The sequence below is a fragment of the Aythya marila genome (assembly GCF_965140915.1).
Source record: "Aythya marila genome assembly, chromosome: 1".
Classification (NCBI taxonomy): Eukaryota; Metazoa; Chordata; class Aves; order Anseriformes; family Anatidae; genus Aythya; species Aythya marila.
In genome coordinates, this window is record NC_139042.1 from 87,043,243 (window position 1) to 87,065,868 (window position 22,626).

Here is a 22,626-nt window from a genome sequence, read left to right on the forward strand (position 1 = left end):
AACTCTCTTATTAACTGCAACTATCCAGAGACAGTCTTTTTCTGTTTTACTTATCTAGATATAATTTTCACTTTATGAAGAATGTCTTTTTATTTTTAACTGCCTCAAGGACATGCAGCATTTACTCCTAACTCTTATCAAACCTAAATATAGCTTTTAATACAGTATATAAGAGTAATATTTAGTATTTATATGGAAAAGACACAGGTAAGAATACAAACACTCATTTATTCTATATGAATAATTATATATCAATAATTATGGCACTGGTCAACTTGCTTCTAAGCTGAAGCTTAAAGATCACAACATATCAAAAAAGAGATGTACTGTCCCTTATGCAAAAATACTAGAAGAAATTTATTGAAAGCTGTTTCATTATTCAAAAGCATATGCAATGGTAAAAAGCCACATCTGATAACCTTATATAAAGATATTTTATATTTTTTAAGATGATTTCCAAATGTCTTCTCTAAACACTTAATTTCAATAGAACCAATGCTAAGTACTTGAGGACACTAAAAGTATCCTATTTTTAACTTAGCTGTGTGTGCCTGCCACTATTACCAGGAAGTAAATGTGATGGGTTTAAACTGGCAAATCAATCAAACACACTATGAAAAGAGAATAGAAAAGAAAAATGGCTATTCTGTGTAATAACACCTGTCATGTAGATCTTTGAAAAAATTGAAAGTATTAGCAAAGTCAGTCATGTGAATATCAATATTTAATTGGACTGGGATACTGAAACAAGAAAAAAAAGATTTACAAATCAGGTAACCTTTCCAGAGCTGGAAAAAAAAAAAAATAATAATATATATTTTTTTAAATGCCTAATTCTCTAAGCACAGACTTAATAGGGCACCTGCATCAATTTTACCACTGCTGCTGAGAAATAACTTGCACAGAAAGACTGCTCAAGGTCACAGTCTTTCCCTTTCAAAAGGGCCCATACATATATATGATCAGAGAAAGAACAGAGTAAAGCAGCTATAACAGTTACACATAGTCTTGAGGTGCTGGGCTGGAAACACCACCAAGATCTGACTGAGCACCTTGAGATGTAAAAATAAATATACAAGGTCTTGTGCAAATAAAATTATTTGCAACTATGTACAAATAACATTATTATTTCTAATAATGTCCTTCTACCATAGGAACATCTTTTATAGTATCATCTTCTATGTTTTCATGCCACAGTAGGACCTAAAATACAGGCAAATGGTTTAAAGAAATTAACCACAGTAAAAGTTGAGTTTGATGAAGGTATAAAATCATGTCCATCAGTATATCCTTTGAAGGTATAAAAATTCTTTGTGCACAACACAGGTATTCAAAGCATAATAAAGAAAGCAGTACACAAAAATATAAGTACCTACAGAACTGAGAACCATCTAATCACCACCAGCATTGAAACATCACAATCCAAAAATGCACTCTATAACATGAACGCAGTCTGTCTAAAACTGAGTATTTTGAGGTTTGGGGAGTTTTGCAAAGACATTCTTACTGAAAAATATTTCATGTGTACAAACATAGGAGGAGTGGCCAAACTTCCTGATTTCAAAGCCAGCCCCTTGAAAGAAGTGAGACTGGCTGAGAGCCACAAGATAGACTTAGGACCTCAGGCAGAAGTTTTAAGAATGATACACAGCAGCAGGGAGGGCAGTGGCTCACCAGAGGTCCCACCTGGGGGCTACAGCACGCAGCCGGGCTGGTAGTTGACAAACTAACCCCTGACTTTCGGCCTCACTGACTAGCATGCCGTGACACTGAGACAAAGAGGTATGCTGGATAGGTGTCCCACTCCTGTCCCACTCCTGTCCACACTCCTAAGTGTACGTGCTTGTACCTTCTCTTTTCCCCTCTCCATTGAATGTGATGCATGTTTTGCAGATAGGAGGAATGGTTTGTACGATTTGCTTGAGCTTCCATGTATTTACATAATATAAAGTAAGTGGTTTCAAACAAAATGTTGTTTTCTCATGTTTTTATTTTTGAACTTTCAGCATGAGTATAAATTCACTAAAGCCTTATTTGCCTGTATGAAGAGTTTTGCTTTGGAGGTTTTGAAGATGATTAGATGTAATGGTAATGAATTCTGAGCACGGAAATGATGATGTCTACTGCCAGCAACAATCATGCAAATTTGTAAATGTTTACAAATTTGCAAGCAAGACATATGCACCACTGAGACCAATATTGTAGTGCTATATTTAGCTTGCTCCTCCCACCCCAAGATACTTACACAATAACTTCAAGAGAACAGCTTTCTATTTAGTTTTATTTAGATGAATACTTTTGACTTAGAGTAAGTGCAGTAAAAATATATGAGGATTTGAATAACAGACTATGAGGTGCAAGTTCAGATCTGAGCAGGAAAACAGTGGATTTAACATGAGTATTTTCTTCTCCAGTAAGATATATTAGAAATGAAAGTCCAGTGCCCTCTATTGCTAACAGTAGCGATTGCTTTGCTTGCTTTGGCATGTTTGATGCATCTGAGGGAACCTTTGTTATTCTGCAAGAATGGCGACAAAAAAAAAGAATGCAAAAACAAAAGATTTTAACATAATAGAAGCGTATATATTTTAGTCAAGCTTCCTAATTCCACTAATCTCTGAAGTTTCAAATTAAATGTCAGGCATACTACATTATTCTAGAAATGTTTAATATGTAGTCTGTATTCATTCAGACGTTTCTAATGGTGAAAATGTGTGGTCAGGCAAATGCTTATTGTTTAAGATAATTTGCTTTCATGTGTTTTGTGGAAGGGAAGTCACCTACAGTGGAAAACATATTTTAAGCCTTAAAATTTGATTCCAAAAAGAAACACACCCTTTATATGTGCAAATAAAAGATACCAAGAATATTACATCATTTTCAGTGGCTAGGCTGTAGCAGTGACAGCTCTAATGCTTTCTAACTGCTGGAGATTTCCCCACTTCAGGCTGCTGTCCAGAAGCACAGGGTGGCCGTGGTGCCCTGCCTGGAGCTTGCATGGCCACCACCAGGGTTAGGCTCTGAGGTGGACATAAAGCTCTGCTGGAGACAGACCCCACACTCCATAAGGAAGAGCTGCTCCTGAACTGTAGCTAGTTTTGAATTTAAGCATGTGAAGGGAAAGCAGAGAAAACATGTCCCTGCTTGTGCAGTCAAGGGAGCAGAGCTGCTCTGAGCTTGCAAGCAAAGGGTCCGCTGAGAGACATGGCGAGTAACCACGCTCCCTGAGCCTGCCGAAAGACCCACAGATAATAGAGTGGAAGGAGAAGTTTCACTTCTCATCAAAGTGAAAACAATCTGCTCTCCAAGATCTGTCTTGTTTAATTGTGGTCATTTAGATGTTTTGGGGAAAAAAAGCAAGCAAAGGTGTAGTCTCCTGGCAAAGGGAGAATGTTACAGTAGAAAAACGTTTGAGAACCCCATCCCTTCCCACACACGTAGCAACACCTCCATTGTTTGAACACCAGCTTTTTAAAAATAAGAAAACACAACCATGAACAATACAGAGAGTCCCATTAGTCTTTTGTTTACTTCAAATATCTGTTGTTGAGCCTTTGAAGCATAACCAAATACATTTTTGTACCTTCTGGGTTTTCAGTGCAAGGGACTGGTACTGACAGTTTTAAAGGCATCTCCAGCTGAGTGACTGCCACAGTGGGTCATGCAGCTTGCACTTCTGATGTTGAAATAGAGAAGACCTCCCTCTTAAACAGTGCTTTGTTCTTGTCATGTTGCATTGAGACACCAAGCAATTTCTGGTGTTCCTTGCTTTCAGAGTAAATGCAAAGGGATTCATCCTGTATTTTATTCCCTGACAGCATCCAAGCCTCTACATTGGGCACCTAACAGGAAGTTTACTATAAAAAATAGCAAATAATTCTGAGCCTGTACTTTGCCTGACACTTGTGTATTCTGGAGACATCCAAAAAAAGGAAAATAATTTAACACTTCACAATGCAAATCTGCTTTCTATACTGGGTTTGAACAACATTTAGCTTCAAAAAAAGATGAAAAGCTATTGCTTTAATAACACAGAATAGACACGATGGACCTTTGGTGTGCTCTTGCAAGACGTATTATAAAAAGATTATTGGCATAAGGAAGCCTGGTATTTTATAACAGTATGTATCCCAAGGGTAGTGTTGATCACACAGCTGAAAAGAAAAGTTAAGCACTATTAATCTTCAATGAGAGTTCTGGTTATTTGCCACAATGTAGAAGAGGAAAGTCATTTGGCTTCCACCTTAGTAAACTACTCTTACTCATCACCTTCACCGTGAGAAGCATCTTAAAAGGCTATCAACAGAGAACAAAACTGAACAGACTAATTAGGTATTTAGGATAGATGAATATCAATCTTGCTGTCTTACCAATAACAAATAATATGAATTTTAAGTTTTCTGGACTTACTACAAACATGATGCAATTTTAAAACTGTACGATTTTCTGACAGTTTTCTGCAGGTATTACCAATGCTTAGTTTATGATTCAGTTGACATCTACAGTATCCACTTTTAGTATGCTGCCATTAAAGATTTGATCAGGGTTTCACCACAGATGCAATATCAGGGTTTTACTAATAGTCCATCTTTGTTTGTCCTGGAATTTTTGATTAATAACAGGTGAATATATAAAATGATGCCTGAATTTATCTTACATGGGATATCCAATATTCCTTGACATTTATCTCCAAATCTGTGCTCCTTTGTTGAATAGAGCATAACTTTGTTTATTGGTGAAATTCAGCATAATGCTACTGACCCAAATCAGGAAATGGATATGAGCACAAACCCAAAAGCTTTTAAAGCAATCCATATTATGAATATGCAGTAAAATTAAAACACATTCTACTTCGTGTCTTGAGAAACACAACATTTCTCAATAAGACTTTTACCTCAACTTAAAAGAGCAAGCGTTTTTGTTTTGTTTTGTTTTGTTTTTTTTTTTTTAAATTTGTAATTGAGAATGAATGCAATTGAGACTAGCTTGCATTTGTTAAAATATGTAAATAAGTAAATACAGAGTGGTCAGATACCTCCTGACTCTTTTAATTCTGCGTGAACAGAGTATCAGGCAATGTGGGAAGAGCTCACTCTGGTTTCTGTGATTTAGCTGAGCAACTTTCAAAGGCTGGATGAATTAGGCAGATTGAGGGGACATCTACACTGCAGTGTAGATATATATAGATATAGATATATAATATATATAATGCAGTGAACTAGTGGTTCAACACACTGTATAAATAATTAGCTAGATGCAAATGTTTTTGGCTGGGAATGACTGCAGGCTAATACATGGCAAAATGGAGCTAGGAAAGTTTTATTCACTCTCTTTCTCCCATAGGCTTTTGTGTGGGAAATAAATGCTTGTAAATCGCTTGTAAAACCACAGCACTCTGAATTAACTTTTCAGAAATTCTCTACAATGATATTGAAGTTCATGCTGCAAAGGCAACGGTGATGCACTAGTTAGAAATCAATTCTAAAAACTGAAATCCAACACCACCTGCATACCCTAATGATTACTCTTATATGCGAAAATTATGGATCTTCTTTCCCAGTCCCCTCCTAGAAGTGCATATGTGACTACTGTTCTGCTTCTAGAAAATACAATGTGCCAATAGATATCAATGAAGCTTGAGCACACCAATATGAACCCCTAAATAAAAGATTTAATTTTAATTTTCCTACTGCTAACTCACCCATCGAAGCAGCTGCAGGTTAATCATCAAGATAGCAGTTTGCACAGGATAAGCAGTGAACCTTCTAAACCTCTTTTTTGTTTGTTTGATTGTTTTTGTTTGTTATTCATTGCAGCACCCTTCCAGCTCCTTTTCATGATTATTAATTGTAGTCCAAAAATGTGGCTTAGGTGATGAATTTAAACTGAAGTTTGGAGTAGATTAGCCACAGTGGCTAGCATATTTTCACATAAATTACAGATGAAACTATGCTCTTTCCCACCAGACTACTCTATTCTCTTCTTCAACAGACTGCTTCCAACCCTGCGTCTCTTTGAGTTCACTTTGTCACAAGTGTCTTTTTTTATTTGTTTTAATTTGATGTCATTTGGAATGATAACAAAGAAAACTGGGTAGGTGTGTAAGCAAAAGCAGCAGTGCAAATTTCTCTATCAGATGTCAGAATAACATAAGTTCAGTCTCTCTGTACCTTAAATATTTGACATACTTCCTCAAAAAGTCAGTAAACATTTAATTTGTGCCAGTCATTTTCATTATGTGATATGTAGAGGGCATTTAAGCTACAATCTCAAGAAACCACTTGAGTGAACAGGAGTCTTGAATAACTTCAGGTTGTCCATGAACTCAAGAGCAGAGGAAGAACTGTGACTGACCCTTACCTCGTATCATATAATCCACATATGAACACTGGGTAATTAGGAGAGTATTTTGACTGCTATGTGGTTTGACTAACACTGAGTACCCTTCTCAGCTTGTGCTACCCCTGCATAAACCATCTAGCTAATATTCAAACAACTTAATGAGCAAAAAGCGTTTTTTTTTTTTTTTTTACTGAATGTTACTCTACTAGCCACCTGTGTCTTAAATTAGGCTATCAACCTGGCCATCTTTGGCACAGGCTATGTCTTTATTATGTTTCTTCACACAATTACTACAATAATGGGAACCGAATTCCACAGTCACCACACAAACCACACCTTCCCCCCCCCACCCAGTATTTCCATCTGCGTATAAAAAGATGCCATTTTTCATAATTTCAGTTTTACACCACAATGATTACTTACTGAAGAGTCTTGTTTTTCCTTGAAGCTCAGTAATGAAATATTGGGTATCTTTAAATTTATTTTCGTATTCTACCTTGTTCAGTAACAACAGTGGATAACCAAAACATGAGGTACAGAAATTATCAAACACTACTTCATTTTTTCTCCCTAAAAATCTATTATTCTCTGATTTTTGACTCTACCTCATTGAATATTAATTATTCCAGTGTTTGCATGAAAAAAATGCGCTGTCATATATAATGCCTCCCTTATGTAGTGGAATTTTCTACCATTTTCTAGCAGAAATGTGGACAACACAGTTAAACTTCTGAATTTACAAGTGATTTTATGAACATCTGTTTTTTGATACTGCAGCTTAAAATGTTGAAAACCATTCACAAACTACCATCCTTTTATGAAACCCACTTACAGGTTAAGCTGTTGAAAATACGTTGAAAAAACCTCTAGTTATCCATAAGGGTATAACATAAATTGAAGCTACCAAAATTGACCTTGTTTAGCTGATTGTCATGTCTGTACTGAAAACAGATCTTTTTATTGCTGTTATTAAAATTGTCAGTACTTTGAATCACCTTTTCCACAGTGAGGGAACAAAATAAATTATCAGTATTTATTTATATACATGTATTTATATTACATATTTATATATTTCCTTTTCTGTGTCTTTTTGTTTGTTTTTGGTTTTGGTCCTGGAATTTTGTTATTTATAGACTCCTTACTACATGAAAGTAAAGAACATTTCTATCTTCAGGAATGCTTTGTATTTGCCTATGCAAATAATGCCTATTACGCAATGAACAACTAAAAATGTTTAACCAGAAAGGCCACACAAGCCTCTACCAAAATATGGTAGAGGCATCGTTACAATAACAGTTGTGCATGTTTCAGAGTTCCATCAGACAGCTGCTACATTTGAAGCATTCTCTCAAAAAACATAGTTAAGATTCTGTGTTTCACTTTCATTATTTCAAATTTTAAAAGTTTGGAATCTAAGCAAAAGCTATATTATCCAGGACTTGAAATATATTTTATGAAAGTTCTAATTATAGTTCTATTATTTAAAACTATGTTACAATATGTTCCTGCACTACCCTTATGTAAACCCTGCAGAACCTCATTACTTTAGAAATAAAATTATTTTGAGGACAAAGAGAATATATTTGTGAATAAAATATTAAAGTAATATGTTTCACGTGTTTAAAGTTGCTTTGAGTTTCAAGCTACTCAATGCCATTTAGATCGTAAATCAAGAAGGTATTATCACTAAAGAAAATCATGCAAGTGTCTACAGTTAGAACAAGGAAAATACAAAGGTCTCTTGGATTACACTCTTCAATTTCTCCTATAGTTTTGAGTTACTAAGTGTTTTGTCTCATGAACATTAAAAGCCAACTTTTGGCTTGTCTTATTGAAACACTGATGAGTTGCTTATTTAGATGAGTCACATATTACAATCTTTAATGCACAGATTTTCTATATAATCCAATTTCTGGCTAGTAAAAGGAGTAAGCATTAGAGAACAACCTACTCTTTTCCAAAGCTGTTAAAGAGAGACCTGTAATTCTTCCCAGTTTTTTATTTTAGAGCACCCCACTCAACACGCAAACAGAAGTATGAGAAGAGTCATGGCTTCACCCACAGCAATTGTAATCTTGCTGACAGTTCTGCTACCTTCTCTTAGGTACTCTTTCACGGACTTTTCGGAGGTTTTTAGGGTCTGCACATCATGGGCAGAAAACTACAAAGATGTGGTTGAAGGATTTTACAGATCTCATTTTACAGACTAGATTCCTTAGCTACAAGTTCATAGCTGAACTGAGGGCTTCTGAGTCTGAAGTAGATACACATGTTCCAACTACAGGGTCACTCCATGCATGGCCAGAAAAAGAACTACTACTTCCCTTCAGGCCTATGATTTGAACAAGTGTGGTGTTTTGTGTGTTTGTTTGTTTGTTTTTCCCCCATACATGGGTTGATAGGTTATGCTAATGACATATACTGGAAAATTATTTTTCAACAATTTACTATTCCTCATATTAGAAACATCATTTTCATTTACATTAGTGAAAATGGCTTGCAAACATAAAACATCTCAAAGCTTAGTGAAAGAATAAGCATAGAGAGGCACTAGCAGTCTATAAACTACTAGTCTATAGACTAAGTTTCCAGGAAAGGAATACAATCTTTGGGGTAGTGCGGTGCAGACCCAACACAAATTAAGATCTAGAGCATTCACAACTATGTTTTTACTTTGACTCCATAAGTAGTTTTTGTTTGTTTGCTTGTTTTAAAAAACAGTAGGCTGGGGAAAATTAAAAACAATTTCATTCAACCCTAAATAACTTACAGTTGACTAATGATCTGGATTACACTTTCCAAAGATGAAAGAAATGAGTGACATGATATATTCTTCTGTCTTAATTCAGACCCCTTAGGTCAATTTTCTTAAGAGAGCACCTCTACAACCACATGGAAGTGAATGTAAACCAATTCTACAATTGTACTTTTACAAAGCTAACAATGATACGAAGTTGTTAACCAGGAGTAAACCATTAACTGAAAACAATACCAGAAGGGGGTATAAGCTGTAGATTCCACATGAAGTGAAATTTCACATCGATGTCCTGAAGACTACATATCCCAAGACATCTCAATCTTTAGAAGAGGGAGAAACACAGTCCCAAGATACTGCACAGCTATTGTCTATATTACAGCACAATACAAGCAGGGTCTTCTGTATTTCTGTCCTGAAAATCCAAGACAGAAATAGAACTTGCATGGTCTATGACCGTACTGAGGAGCAAACCATGCTTTCTGCATGTATACCACACAGGCAGCTAACAGATACTATCAAGCTTACCAGACACATGCAATTTCCATTTTCAGACTGACTATTCTGAAACTATTTTGGTGTTATGCATAATGATTTTGTAGGATGAGATCAATTTGTCCAAGATTTAAAGTTCTAGTTTTTTTATTGTTGTTGTTTGTTTGTTTCGTTTTCCTCCATACATTGTTGAAATAGAAAGACACTGTCTAAAACACAGGTGACACATGAGGCAGAGTAAAGCTTGAACCATATTGTTTAGGAGACCTTCCTCACAGTACAAATAAAGTAGAGGGAGATTAGGATATTTCTCTTGGATGTTTTTGAACTCAAGTTCACATATACCTATAAATACTATTTATAGAATTGAACTGAAAGGTAGCTAAAATATGCTCCACTGAACTAGAATTGGAGGAAATACATCTAGATCATTCAGATGACTGGGTCGAGTCTTAACACTGACAACATCTGTTCATAGGTCATAGATTTAAAAACCTTCATAATTCTCATCCCTCTTCTGCAGACTTGCACTAGATTTCCTCAGTGCTTACAAGCTTTGCTATTCTGTTAAACAGATATTTATAAGCAAGTAACATTCTAAAGAACATCACATTTTCTTCAGATGTAGAAGCAACAGTTACTTTTAGTTTTCTGTGACAATTTCTGTGACCATAGCAAGGCTTAACTGGCAATCCATTTTAAATTAGCTTAGATCAGATGACTGCTGCTGGGGCTATTTCTTTGCATGTAGAAGACAAAGATAATACATTATTCAAGCTAAAGCCTCACTCTTGCCAAGTAAAATAAAATAATTACAACTCTCATCCTCTGTCAAGCACTTCCATTATCACAGCCATAATAAATTTGCTTTTTTTCCCCCCCTCCTTTTTGCAATAGTACCATGTTGGTGACTCATTTTGTTTGTGATTCACTGCACTTCCCAGAGCTTTTCTCTGCTTTATTATTGCCAGCACAGTTATTTCCCTTTCCCTTTGCATACATTTTACTTCTGTCCTACATATAATACTTCACATTTGTTTCATAATTCATCAATCGATTGAGACTATTTCTTCAGAACTGTATTTCATCCTAATCCTTTCCTCCCAACTGTTAGATATCTCTGCTGTAAAGATGCTGAACACAAATGTGTGCTGTCTAAATCACTTGAGCCACTATTAGGAAATGCTCCAGACCATGGAAAAGTCATGTGGGACTCCCTGTTTGACTGCATCACTGCTGAGTATGTTTTTCAGCATTATGGTGGTTATCTTACTACTCTTTTTTAATGAGAAGAATCAGATGGGACATAATCAAAAGCTAGACTAAACACAAAATATACCACAGCTACTATTTCATTATTCTCTATCACCAATTATTCCCTAGCAGATAAAATTACAGATTACAGGGTTGATTTATTTTTTACTGGCAAATACAGTTTAGTAATTATCTGCCACAAACTTCAAAAATGTTTAATCAAATTAATAGCTTGAGCTCATTTTTTACCTGTTATTAAAGATAGAATTATTATATACTACAGAGGGGTAGAGAACTCTTCATTAAGTAGTTGTTTTTTTTGTTTTTTTTTTTTTTTTCTAGATCTTTACCATTCTATAAGAATTCACAAAAAGTAGCTATTTCAAAACATTATAATCAATTTCCATTATTTGCTGACTTAATCACACCTCTTATCTTTGACCTTGCTCCTTCCCAACTCATATAGTTTTGTTAAATTTGTGATTGCAACTAGAAACAAGAAAAGACAGGCCCAATAGAATAAACTCCTTGGTATATTAAGAATACAACAAAGGAGTCCAAGAAACAGTAAGGTATCTGTACAACTCGTTTGAGAAAAGGCAAAGTAAATCTGGGCAGACAGCAGTTTGAGGAGATGATGGCTTCTTACATTTCAATTCCAACTGAAATCAAGGTAATAAAACTTGAACATTGTTTCTAATAAATCAGTCAGTGGAGCTCAGTAATACCTGCAACTTATTGTTATACTGAAAAATAAGCCTCCATGGAAGAATATATTTTTTTTCTTTTTCTTCCTTTTTTTTTTTTTTTTAAATACACAAAATATATTTTGATTTCTAAATAATAAGAATAAATTAATTACCTTAGCAAACTGTGCATTTATCCATTTTGTGAATGTTTTCTTTTGAACATCTTCCCGTTCATCTGCCAGAGAAAAATAAAGCACTTATTAGAATTATTCAACAAAATATTACACTATTACAGATTAAAGTTTCAGTCTTGACTTGTAGTAATGTTACTAATAATAATTCAGACAAATTTGGGGCACCTGTTTGGTTGTATTCTTCCTTTACATTTGCATCAATATATTTTTAAAAGCCTACAGGTCCCTTATAGTCATGGTTTGGTTCTGAGATGTATATCCCTGTCTCCTCTCACCCATTCTGTGGTATCTTGATCTTGAGGTCTCTTCCAACCTAGAAATTCTGTGATTCTGTGTGATTCTGTGATCTTTTCTGCTGGAAGGTAACATGTTGCAGTAGGACCTGACATATCCTTTCCAAATTGTAATAAAACATGCTACCCAGTGTCTGTGGCACCAGGAAATTATTCTACTGAACTTAAATAGCAAGTACTTAAAATAGCAAGTTTATATGCTTAGTTCATATTCCCCGGTGAAGTGGTCTTCTGGACCACGATGACAGCCCCTGTCATCCCTTAACTTTTCTGCCTTCAGTTATTTACTTGTTATGCTTTATTAAATATTTTCCCCTCCAACTGAAGAAGAAAAAACAACCAAACACACATTTATGCAAGTATACATGAAACTCACTCTTAATTCTTTAATTAAAATATACATTATATAAATTGTGGAGGGAGATGATGAACTAGGACCTTGATTCTATTGATATCTAAACCATGAGTACAGTTGTGATGCCGAATGGAAGTCGGTAGAATTCTACACATAGGTAGAATTCTGATGTATTTTATGTAGAAAAAAAGATGCCTTCATCTTAAAACCTAATAAGCATTTGCTCAAAAAGATCTATAAGACATCATCTCTGAAATAAAACAAAAAAGCAGGCCTCTTTTTATGGCAATGTCAAACCAAATTAGAAGTAAAGGGCATATGTAGAAAAGGCTGCAGAATGCTTATACTAAAACAAAGCTCACCGTCTTTTGGTTTGCAGTAAAGTTCTCTACATTTCTTAAATAAAAAGGGATATTAAACTCCCATCTGAAATGTTCAGCAAATAATAATGTTAATGTATTCAACTGAATTTGAAAGGCAGGTATGGACGAGCTATATGAGATATGCACAGCATTAATAATGCACTTAGCTTTCTCTCCCTCCACCCTCCAAGGAGACAATTCAAGGCAAATCTTTATGATACAAATATATCTTTTGTTCTTAAAACCTCACTTCAGACTTCAAAAGTGCCTTTTCACAAGAATGTTTTCCTTTCTCAGCTGTATAATATACTCATGAGAAAAATAATACTAAGACTGCTATTCCATTATGAAAAAACTTCTGCATGCAAGATGGAGCAGATTCTAATTGCTATCAGAAGATCATGAGAGAAAAGATATATGATGTATTATTGAAAACATTTCATAAAAGATGGTTATTTTATATATATATATGTATATATATATACACACACATTGGCATGATATACATACGCTGGTTGCTTTGTAAGAAACAAGATGTGTAAGAGATCCATGATTTTGGTAATTAATAATGCTGAAGCTGATAAAGTTTTACTTTTCCCCACAACATCACTTCCATCTTTGTAAGTAAACTGTTTACTGTAGAAATTTTGACTTCTTCCAGCCATGTGACATAGGCAGAAGGTAAGAGATGGAAGATGTATTTTGTTGGTGAAAGATACATATTCAACCTGATATTGTATTACAGCCTTCTTCAGCAACTTCATATAAAGTGAAGTAGGTATGATTAAATAGAAATAGCTATCTATATATTGAATAAAAAACACCAGATGCAACCTTAAAATAAGGTAGAAGAAGAACATGTGGTATTTAGCAGGGAAAAGAAGAGTCAAAAATGCCTACCTGACATCTTGTATCCAACCTTTTCCATTTCCACCCCAGTATACTATATTGTATACCGTAACAGCACAAGTTTGTTTTGTTTTTCATTTTTCTACAAAGATCTGTGCCAGAGACTGAACTGCTAACCATCAACTAATTCATGTCCATTGAGGTAATAATAATAATAATAAAAGGGTCTCCTGAGGAAAAAGAGAGCTAAACCCCCAGTTTGAACGTTTGAAACTTTTTCAAAGTTCAGGCAATGCTCTGCTACCTTCACAAATACAAATCTCTTCCGTTGCTGTTATTTTTATATAGAGATAATTTTAAGCACTTCTCTGTCTAGATGCTTGCTCTGACAAGTTTACAGCATAGCAATTTGTTAGTGGCAGCCTCCTAACCTAAAAAATAGCGAATCTTTTGTTAGTGCTCTGCACGATTTCCCCACAACAAGATATTTATTTTTCCCCCCCTACCCAAAAAAAGATGTTCTCCTAACCCAGATTTATGTATTGAATACTGAATGTGGAAGCTAAATGACATTTATCTGGATGCTGTAGGGATGTGCCAAGAACACTCAGCTGATACTTTCGTGGTCCTGTGCCTTATAATAGATCCTTTAGCAACCACCTGAAGAATGCCCTTGCAGGTGTTTTTACTGTGAGGCAATAAGAATAATCAAGGGGCCAGGTGGGTAATTCCTTCAGCTGCTCCAGGGTGATATGCTATGTTTACTTATTTTCTTTCAAGCTAGAAGAATTACAGAATAGCAGGTAAATCTTCAGATAAGTCTAAACACAGAACACTGCATGGATCCTGAATACCCTTATTGCAGGAATACTGCTGTTGCTTCCCAGAGCAAAAATATAGTTTTCTCAAAATTTTGTGTGTTGACTGGAAGGGAACAGGCTTAACCTCCTTTCTGCAGGTTATAAACTCAGATAACAAGCCTGCTGAGGTCTATAGAAAGCCTTCTGTAATGTCAGGAAAAATAAAGGTACTGACCTCTGAGATTTATCTGATTTTCATGCACTATTATCTATTACTACTGTACAGACCTTATTTTAACTAGAACTCATCCACAAATTGATATTATGGTTCTGATGTATTTCTGGTACGATAAGCATCCAGCTTTGCAACTGCAAATACAAACCTCTTGAATTAGTTAACTGCACATGTGACTTTAAAAGTATTATTCCAGACTAGAGTTCACAGAAAATTATAGCTAGGAAAGAAAGTGCAATATTAATGGAGCTAATCATCTCACAAAGGCCATTTTTAAGATCTAATCAGGTGACAAGGCTAATAGAGACAAGTGGTACACTGAAGAATGCTTAGGAACATGCAATGAGGATTCAACAGAATAAAGGTGCAATTATTAACGGACAGTGGATACTAGAAAACATTCCTAGATGCTTAATGAATCACTTCATGTTTGCAACTCACTACTCAAATGAAATTATCTTTTATTTTCCACCAAAATTATGTTGTCATCTCTTAGTAAAGCTACACTTACTTTTCGCAAAACAAACCTCTCCCCAAATACCACCTAACATATTAAGTAAAAAATTACAACAGGAAGAAAAAAAAACAAAAAAAAACACTAGTATATTATAAAGACTATTCTGAAAGCAAACAGCAGTATTAGTACATAAGCAATAGATTTTAATAATGTGGGCTGACAAACATAAAGAGGATTTTATATGAACTAAGTTTCCAACACATACAGTATATATGTAACTATATGAAAACATTTTTACAATGTAAGCCATTCTCCACAGAAAACCTGGGGAAGGGAGAAAGAATCTTCCACTGTTGGACACAGAGAAAGATGGAGGATTTTTCCCATATAAGGACTGGAAACTTTGAAACAATGGTGTTAACACAAGCGTCAATTTTTTCATTCACAGCAACTGCCAGTTCATCTGAACACTACACTTTAGAAATAAAACCATCAAAATTACTATTTGATTTTCTAGCAGCCAAACAATGCAGATTTAGAAAAGGCCAGGATTTTCTTCAGTGAGTGGGAGTGGATACCAGCAATGGTGGGAGCACTGGGAACAAAAGAGGCCACAGATAGTCGCATCATTGATACTCTGGCTCCATCGACTCACTATTCTTAGAGATTTCCAACACATTGTTACAACGCCCTGCCAGTAACTACAACTGCTGAGAAATGTTCCTTTGCCTTTCTTGCTTATCTGAGGGGGAAAGAAGAAATCAATGCAATACAATGACTGAATGCTATTTGAGTGACCTAGCTTTGATTTTTAGTCATTGAGGTCATCCAAGACATTCACAAGCTGACAGGAAATACAATAGACTGCTTTGACAGACAGACAATGATTTTGTCTATTGCTTATGTAAGGCAATATATAACACGCAATTCATTGTCCATCTGTCATAAATATACTGATGAGAAGTGTGTTAACTTTATCTGAATACTGTTAAGGCTCTCTGTTCCCTATGCTACCCTGGAGATTTTACTGTGGAACCCAAGTCAAATCACCATAATCAAACCATTTCAGGCTTCTCAAAACACTGATGAACCTATTCAAAAGCTCAGCACAAATGGCAGACTTCAGCATTCAGAAAGCGCTCATTAATATATACCAAAAAAAAAAAAAAAAGTACAACTCAATCTTTCCAGAAATAGTATAGCAACGTTTTATGAGGACATTTGGTAAAGATTCAAGGCAAATTCAGGAAAGGAGCGGGAGTCATATATATACTGAAAATATTTAATCTCAATTCTGCTTCCCCTTCTCTTCCTCAGATACCTCAGATTCCTCACATACAGCAGTTCAGGGATGGAGTTCATTTGCTGCTTAGGGGAGAGAAGGGAGAACAGTTATAAGACCGAACATACTGGATTTCTACTGGCACTACAGGCCTAGATTGAACCCCAGCCTGAGAGAGAACTATTTTTCTCATTTCATTGTTAGCTGGAGCTGTTCTGTCATTATAAATACTAAGGAAAAAGTGATTGACTTTTCTCATTTTTTAATTCTTTAAGGCATTACAACCATTGCTACAAGGTTCTCATTCCTCTGATCTAACTTTGCCTAACTAGTTATAGAGGGAAAAACTGCAGAGTTCTTTTGAAGACCGGTACAGAAGTTATGGGGTAGAAAAAGAGCAAGAACAAGAAAGGAGAGAGAACATAATGGAGTACCATGGTGGTAGGCAAGGACAGAAAACACCAAAAGGGGGAAGCAGCAGGGTGTGGTGGATGACAAAGGGAGAGAAAGCGACACTGGTAGACACCTTCTCTCTGGTTTGGGGGAAGAAAGAAAAAACAAAGTATGAGGAAAAAGCATGTGTAAACACAAGCTTCGCTGGTTCTGTTTGTTGGCTTCCTTTTAGTCTTTTCTAACCAGCAATGATTTTGGATCCAGGAAGTTTTCCCCAAAGGGACATCACTGCTAAGATGCAACTTAAGTTCCCAAAATTAAAGAATGAATCTATCCCTTTATGCCTGGGAAGCTGGTGCTAAACAGTGATGTGGTTCAGTTAATGACTTAAATTATATTTATGTGGAAATATGTAATTATTCATTTGAATATTCAGCTTTGTATGAGCAGTATCCCCTTTATTTTCTCTTCTTCAGTATCATATACATATATTGACAAATGAAAACTAGGCCTAATGCTATTTTAGCATCACACCATCATTATGATAATTTCTGAACACTGTAGATGATACCTCATACCTTTAAAATTAGGTCACATACTTGCTTTTGCTCAGATCCCACAATGGTTAGAAGTGCTAGTAGCAAATGAAACCACTGTAGTTTGCTGGAACTTTCAGAGTAGAATCTGATTTAATCATATTACCAGCTTCTTTCTAGTCAGACAACAATGAAGTCACATTGCCAGTACACCAGAATACCTTGAAAAAAATCCAATAAACCAATAAAAATCCAATAAAGATATATATATGCTTTATATATATATTATATATATTATTTTACATATATATATATATATTGTTCAAAGCAACAAAAGGTGCTTGCAGGATAAGTCCATTTACTGCTATAAACTATACAAAAATCATTAAAAAATCACTTCAGAAATTTGGTGAGGGTTACCAATGTTACCAAAAGTGAAAGAAAAGTGAAAGTGAAGGCACTTGATAGATACTAACTTCATCTTGACAAATAAATATATCTGGGGGAAATACCTTGCTATTTCTATTCTGATGGGTTATCACGAATAGAAAGCTTAACTTCTATTTGTTCTTGCAGATTAGAGAAGCACAAGTCCTGACAAATCATGTGATGTTAGCTAGTATAAAATCAACAGGTATGCCATTTGCTGTGTCACATTACTGTTATTATACCTAAAACCCGTTTACGAGGCCACAGGCCCAAGCTGCAATTTTCAGCACAGGCCCTCATCCCCCAGAGGCAGCTGAGGACTGACTTGTGAGTCAGTTGGCAGCTCACAGGAAGGAAGCAAACATTGATGTTCAGCCAAACTAGCCATGGGTCCCCCTTGGACAAAAGGGTGGAACCTAACAGATGTTTAAGAACAACCGGTTTAACATCCTTGAAGGAATAACTAGACATGACAAACAGATTAAATAAGGCTTGAATGCATTAGCTGTGGTTTCAGCTGTTCTTATTTTTAACCCATTTTTGTCCTTTCCCAGAGAAAACTGGAATTGTTAGCAAAAGAAAGAAGGAAGGGATCTGTATCAGATACACCCTGGAGTGTATACAGAGCGGATAGCGTTTTTTTCCATCTCAAAGCACATTTCATAGGTTGCTCCTGTGGAGGAAAGACTGCCCATCTAGGATGCTTTGTTCAGCCCAGTCAGGTCGCATGGCAATAGCAACCGCTATGAGGGCCTTCACATACAGTCACCACCATGAAATCCTCATCAGGTAATGCCAAATAAAATTGCTTTGTGTACACTGCACATCTAGTGACAACACATAATAAATGTTATTAATCTTCTGTACCAGTCATGTGAGAATTGCTGAAAATAATCCAGAATAAAAGCAACCTCCCTCAACACAGCTAATGTCACCAGGCCTGCTCTAAGCTAACCCCAAAACTATAAATGTATTTCAGATACATATGAGAAGTTATGTACAAGAAAACAGCAGTGTTGGCAGTTTGTGTATTTCGGCAATGTGACAGAACTACTGCAAACTAAGAAACATGTTTTTGACAAACTTCTAATGGCTCTAGCTCTTATGCTTTTTAACCAGGAAAGTTGTTACAGAAAACATGAGGTTGAAACTGCCATAACGGAGCTGGGGCAAGTACTGAGTGTTGCTTGCTAGAACATGGAGGCTGTAGGATTTTGTTGTTGTTGTTTGTGTTTTTTTAAACTTGAGAGGGAAGATATCACCATTTAGTTGATCAGCAGGCAATCCCAGACTGAGCTGTGACAGAGGCACTGCGTGGGAGTATTATTGTAACAGAAGAGGAGAAAAAAAAAAAAGAAAAAAAAAAGGTTATATAACTAGCTAAAATTATGCACAGCTTTCATATTCACAATGTTCATTTAATAAAATACTATTTTGTTGTTGTTGTTTTTCAGAAAACAGTAGATAACCTTAGACTGATGTTATTCCTTATCTGGAAATGTTTATATTCTAGGTTTCTATGTTTGTTCAAATGCAAACAGTAAAGGACACAGGACCAAGGATAGTAAGTAAAGGACAAAGGACCAAGGAGAGTAAGGTTTATTCATGAGCAGCATAAATCAAAGTGAGAAAATAAGGGCTCACAAACTTCCTGAATTACAGACTGTGTCAGCTCACAACAAATGAAGCTGAATGAAGCATCAGGATTTATAAGAGGTCATCAGAATCAAAAATATGACATTAGGACCTAGTGGTTTCACACAAACTGTTTTCTGATGTAAAAATGAAATTACTGTACTGTTTTCAGCAAATGCCACCTAGTGATACATAGTTGCAAAAACTCATAAGCATTTGGATTTTTATGTATTTTCTCACAGATTTTCTGATTTGCTCCTAAAAACAAAATAATCAGACATGCTTTACACAGTCACAGGCTGTCAATATTCATGTCATATACATGCAGAACAGAGATACCAGAAAAGGGGTTAATAATACATGCAGGACCAACGTTTGTTTCAGTTTGTCTTCTTTACAAATAACCACATTAAATACACAGTGGTGGCTGACATTAGTCTGCAATATTTTAAGTTCCTTTTTTGTTCGTCTGTCAGAAGCAATTAGAGAACAGTCTGTTCTACTCTGCTTGAGTGACTGCTGTCTACTTTCTTTCATCTGACCCAATTAGTGTCTGAGTCAATTAGTATAGGCTGCCACTGAGACATGTATCAGAGAAATTTGTTATTAATGAGACCACGGTGTTAATATGTGTTACACTATACACACCTTATCCTTACAGCGAAGCAAAGCTGATAACATTTACTGGCCCCATTTAGGCTTCACCTTATTGTATACCATTTACAGAGCTCTGAAATAAAAGAAACCATGCTTCTTAGGACAGCTGTATAAATTAAAGGTAAGTGATAAGTGTTTTCCACTCTTCTTTCAACATTATTTGAAGTAGCCAAAGTAATGATGAATGTCTAAATCAAAGTTATGCTATTATAGATCTTGTTGTTAGGTCTCTTAGATTGTTCTCACCAAACATCCCCCTATCAAAGGAGAAAATAAAAGACATTCAAAGAGTAAGATAAAGCATTTTGTAAACCCTTACTGATTTTGATCAATTGGAGAAACAAACAAACAAAAAATCCACCACAACCCAGTAGAACAGAATTTAATTCCTCTAAAGCTTTTCCAATTTCACAGATATACCATTGGTAACGTTGGTTGTACAAGTGTTTGTGAAAGAGCTTAAATTTTCAAAAATACATGATAGGGTAAATTGGTATACTAAATATGCTTGTTTTGCATTGCCCCACATTTAGGAAAACTGCTACTATTTCACAGAACTGGGGTATAGTACAAATTAGATAAAAGTCTAAATATCAGCACTTGATAGAAATCTAGTATTACAAAGCACATTAAATGTGCCTCCCAAACAACCCCTACAATATCAAGCGTCCTTGAAAGTCATTGAATTTCTAGACAGCTAACACTTTGCAAACAGCCAGAATATTGACTACAGACAGTATGTAGTTTTTCCTCCCGTGTCTTTTTGAAGCTTCTCATTTTTCATTTAATAGCTTTAGTTAGGAATTGGCTGCTCAACCCCTAAGACAAAGAAAGAAAAAAAAAAAAAGAAAAAAAAAAAGGAAGAACTGTGTGTTGTTTGGTTTTTGTTTGTTTGTTACCAATATATTGAAAAATGAGAATACAATATAGAAATCACTTTTACTCTTCATCAGGAACATGGTGACCACCATCATAAAAATAATGTGAAGTACATTTTCTTTAAGACTAAATGTATTTAAGTTGCAACTCAGCAATGTGTCCAGTTCCAACCCTTTTTTTCCCAGAATCCAGTGAGGAAAAAAAACTATATCATTATATGTAACAGGCATCATAAGCTGTAGAAATTATGTCACTGTAGACAAGAGAAGTTCTTTAGGTGACACACCACCCTTGTTGATCAAAGGTATACAGTGCATGGCATTGGTTTCCAGTCCAGTATCTGTGTGTCAAGTACTGCTGTCAGAGGTAGGCAGCCTACAATGTATGCATTTCTGTTTAGGCAGTCAGCCATAGATCCCACTTATGAACATTTTAACTACTATAGTGACACTGGAACAACATACTTTGCTAAGTGTTATTAAACATATCTTACAATTCTGCAGTACAGGAACTAACTGAAACTACTAAGGAATCCTCTCCTAAACCCATCTACCTGGTATTAATGCATCAGGCATCTGTTGAACCTCAATTCTGGTGTAATGCATTGAGTTCATCCACACACAGGGATAAAGAGCAACATCCTAATGTTGTATTTGGATTGTTGAGTAGAAGCAATGGACAAAAATAAAAGGAACAAAGATAGAAATAGGAAGGAAGATAGATACACAATTCACTATATTGAGCCCTTTTCCCATGCTGATGTAGGAGGGTAAAAGGTAGCTGGGAGCTACCCAGGTAAAATAAAGGTAAAATATTTTTTCTACTAAGAAATGTAGTACAACAAAATCATAAAATGTTGTCCGAATCATCTTGTATTCCTCAAACTATCTCCTCATAATAGTTAGGACAAAACCCAGAAATGTGAATTGCATTGACAAGGAAAATTGATTTATAACACTGACCTCGGAATACATCAGTTAGGATTTATTTTTTTTATTTTTACTTTTTAAGTAACCATGCAATCCAAGTAGATCAGCTAATAAATGAGATATGATAATTTAAAAATGTTGATTGATTTTGTAACATTGTGAAATTATTACTCCACTTGAGGATATTTGAAGCACTAGTGAAATAGTGGTTAAAGTCCGTTTTTAGATGAGAACTGTTAATCTTTTTAAGTAGCCATTCTGAGAGAAAGTCACGTATTTGCAGTATTAATGTATTATTTTTTTTTAATTCATGCAGATCTCCTCCACTCCAAATGGAAACTATGATTTTCTGACATGATTTCATCATACATGAACATTTTAGATATACCTATAGCATTTGCCACCTGTATGTGTTCTGTGCATTGATCAGGGACTTTTTATTTCATCTATCATTCAGAACTGCCTGCAGTGAATGATTTAATATCTGTAACATTAAGTGAAGATTAAGAAGTATAGTATTGATGCTATGACAGTTACCTATTACAAATATTGATTTTTATTTCAATTTAGTGTTGTCTCATAAGCTCTACAGAGAGGAGCTGCATCTCCTTAATATAAATTCAGTATAGAAGAAGAAAAACATCTATTTGTCATTATTTTTAGTTGTTCTTTTCCAGTCTAGACAACTCAAAGCAAGCGTGACATTTCACAACATCATAAACTATGTTCAAGTAGCATATTGTTATTTTATTCCAATGTTTTAGCAACAGCAAAGAACAGTAATTTTCTTTGTTGTCTAATACCTT

General features: G+C 35.3%; 1 protein-coding gene across 10 annotated transcripts in view; it reads right to left on the reverse strand.

Annotated features, from left to right (window-relative positions):
- Positions 1 to 22,626, reverse strand: part of DMD (dystrophin) — a 1,245,415-nt gene that overhangs the window by 947,071 nt on the left and 275,718 nt on the right. For all 10 annotated transcript variants that reach the window (XM_082770266.1, XM_082770264.1, XM_082770258.1 and 7 more), the window contains exon 2: positions 11,709 to 11,770. In XM_082770266.1, coding sequence (XP_082626392.1) covers positions 11,709 to 11,770 — 62 coding nt within the window. The remainder of the gene's footprint in view (positions 1 to 11,708; positions 11,771 to 22,626) is intronic.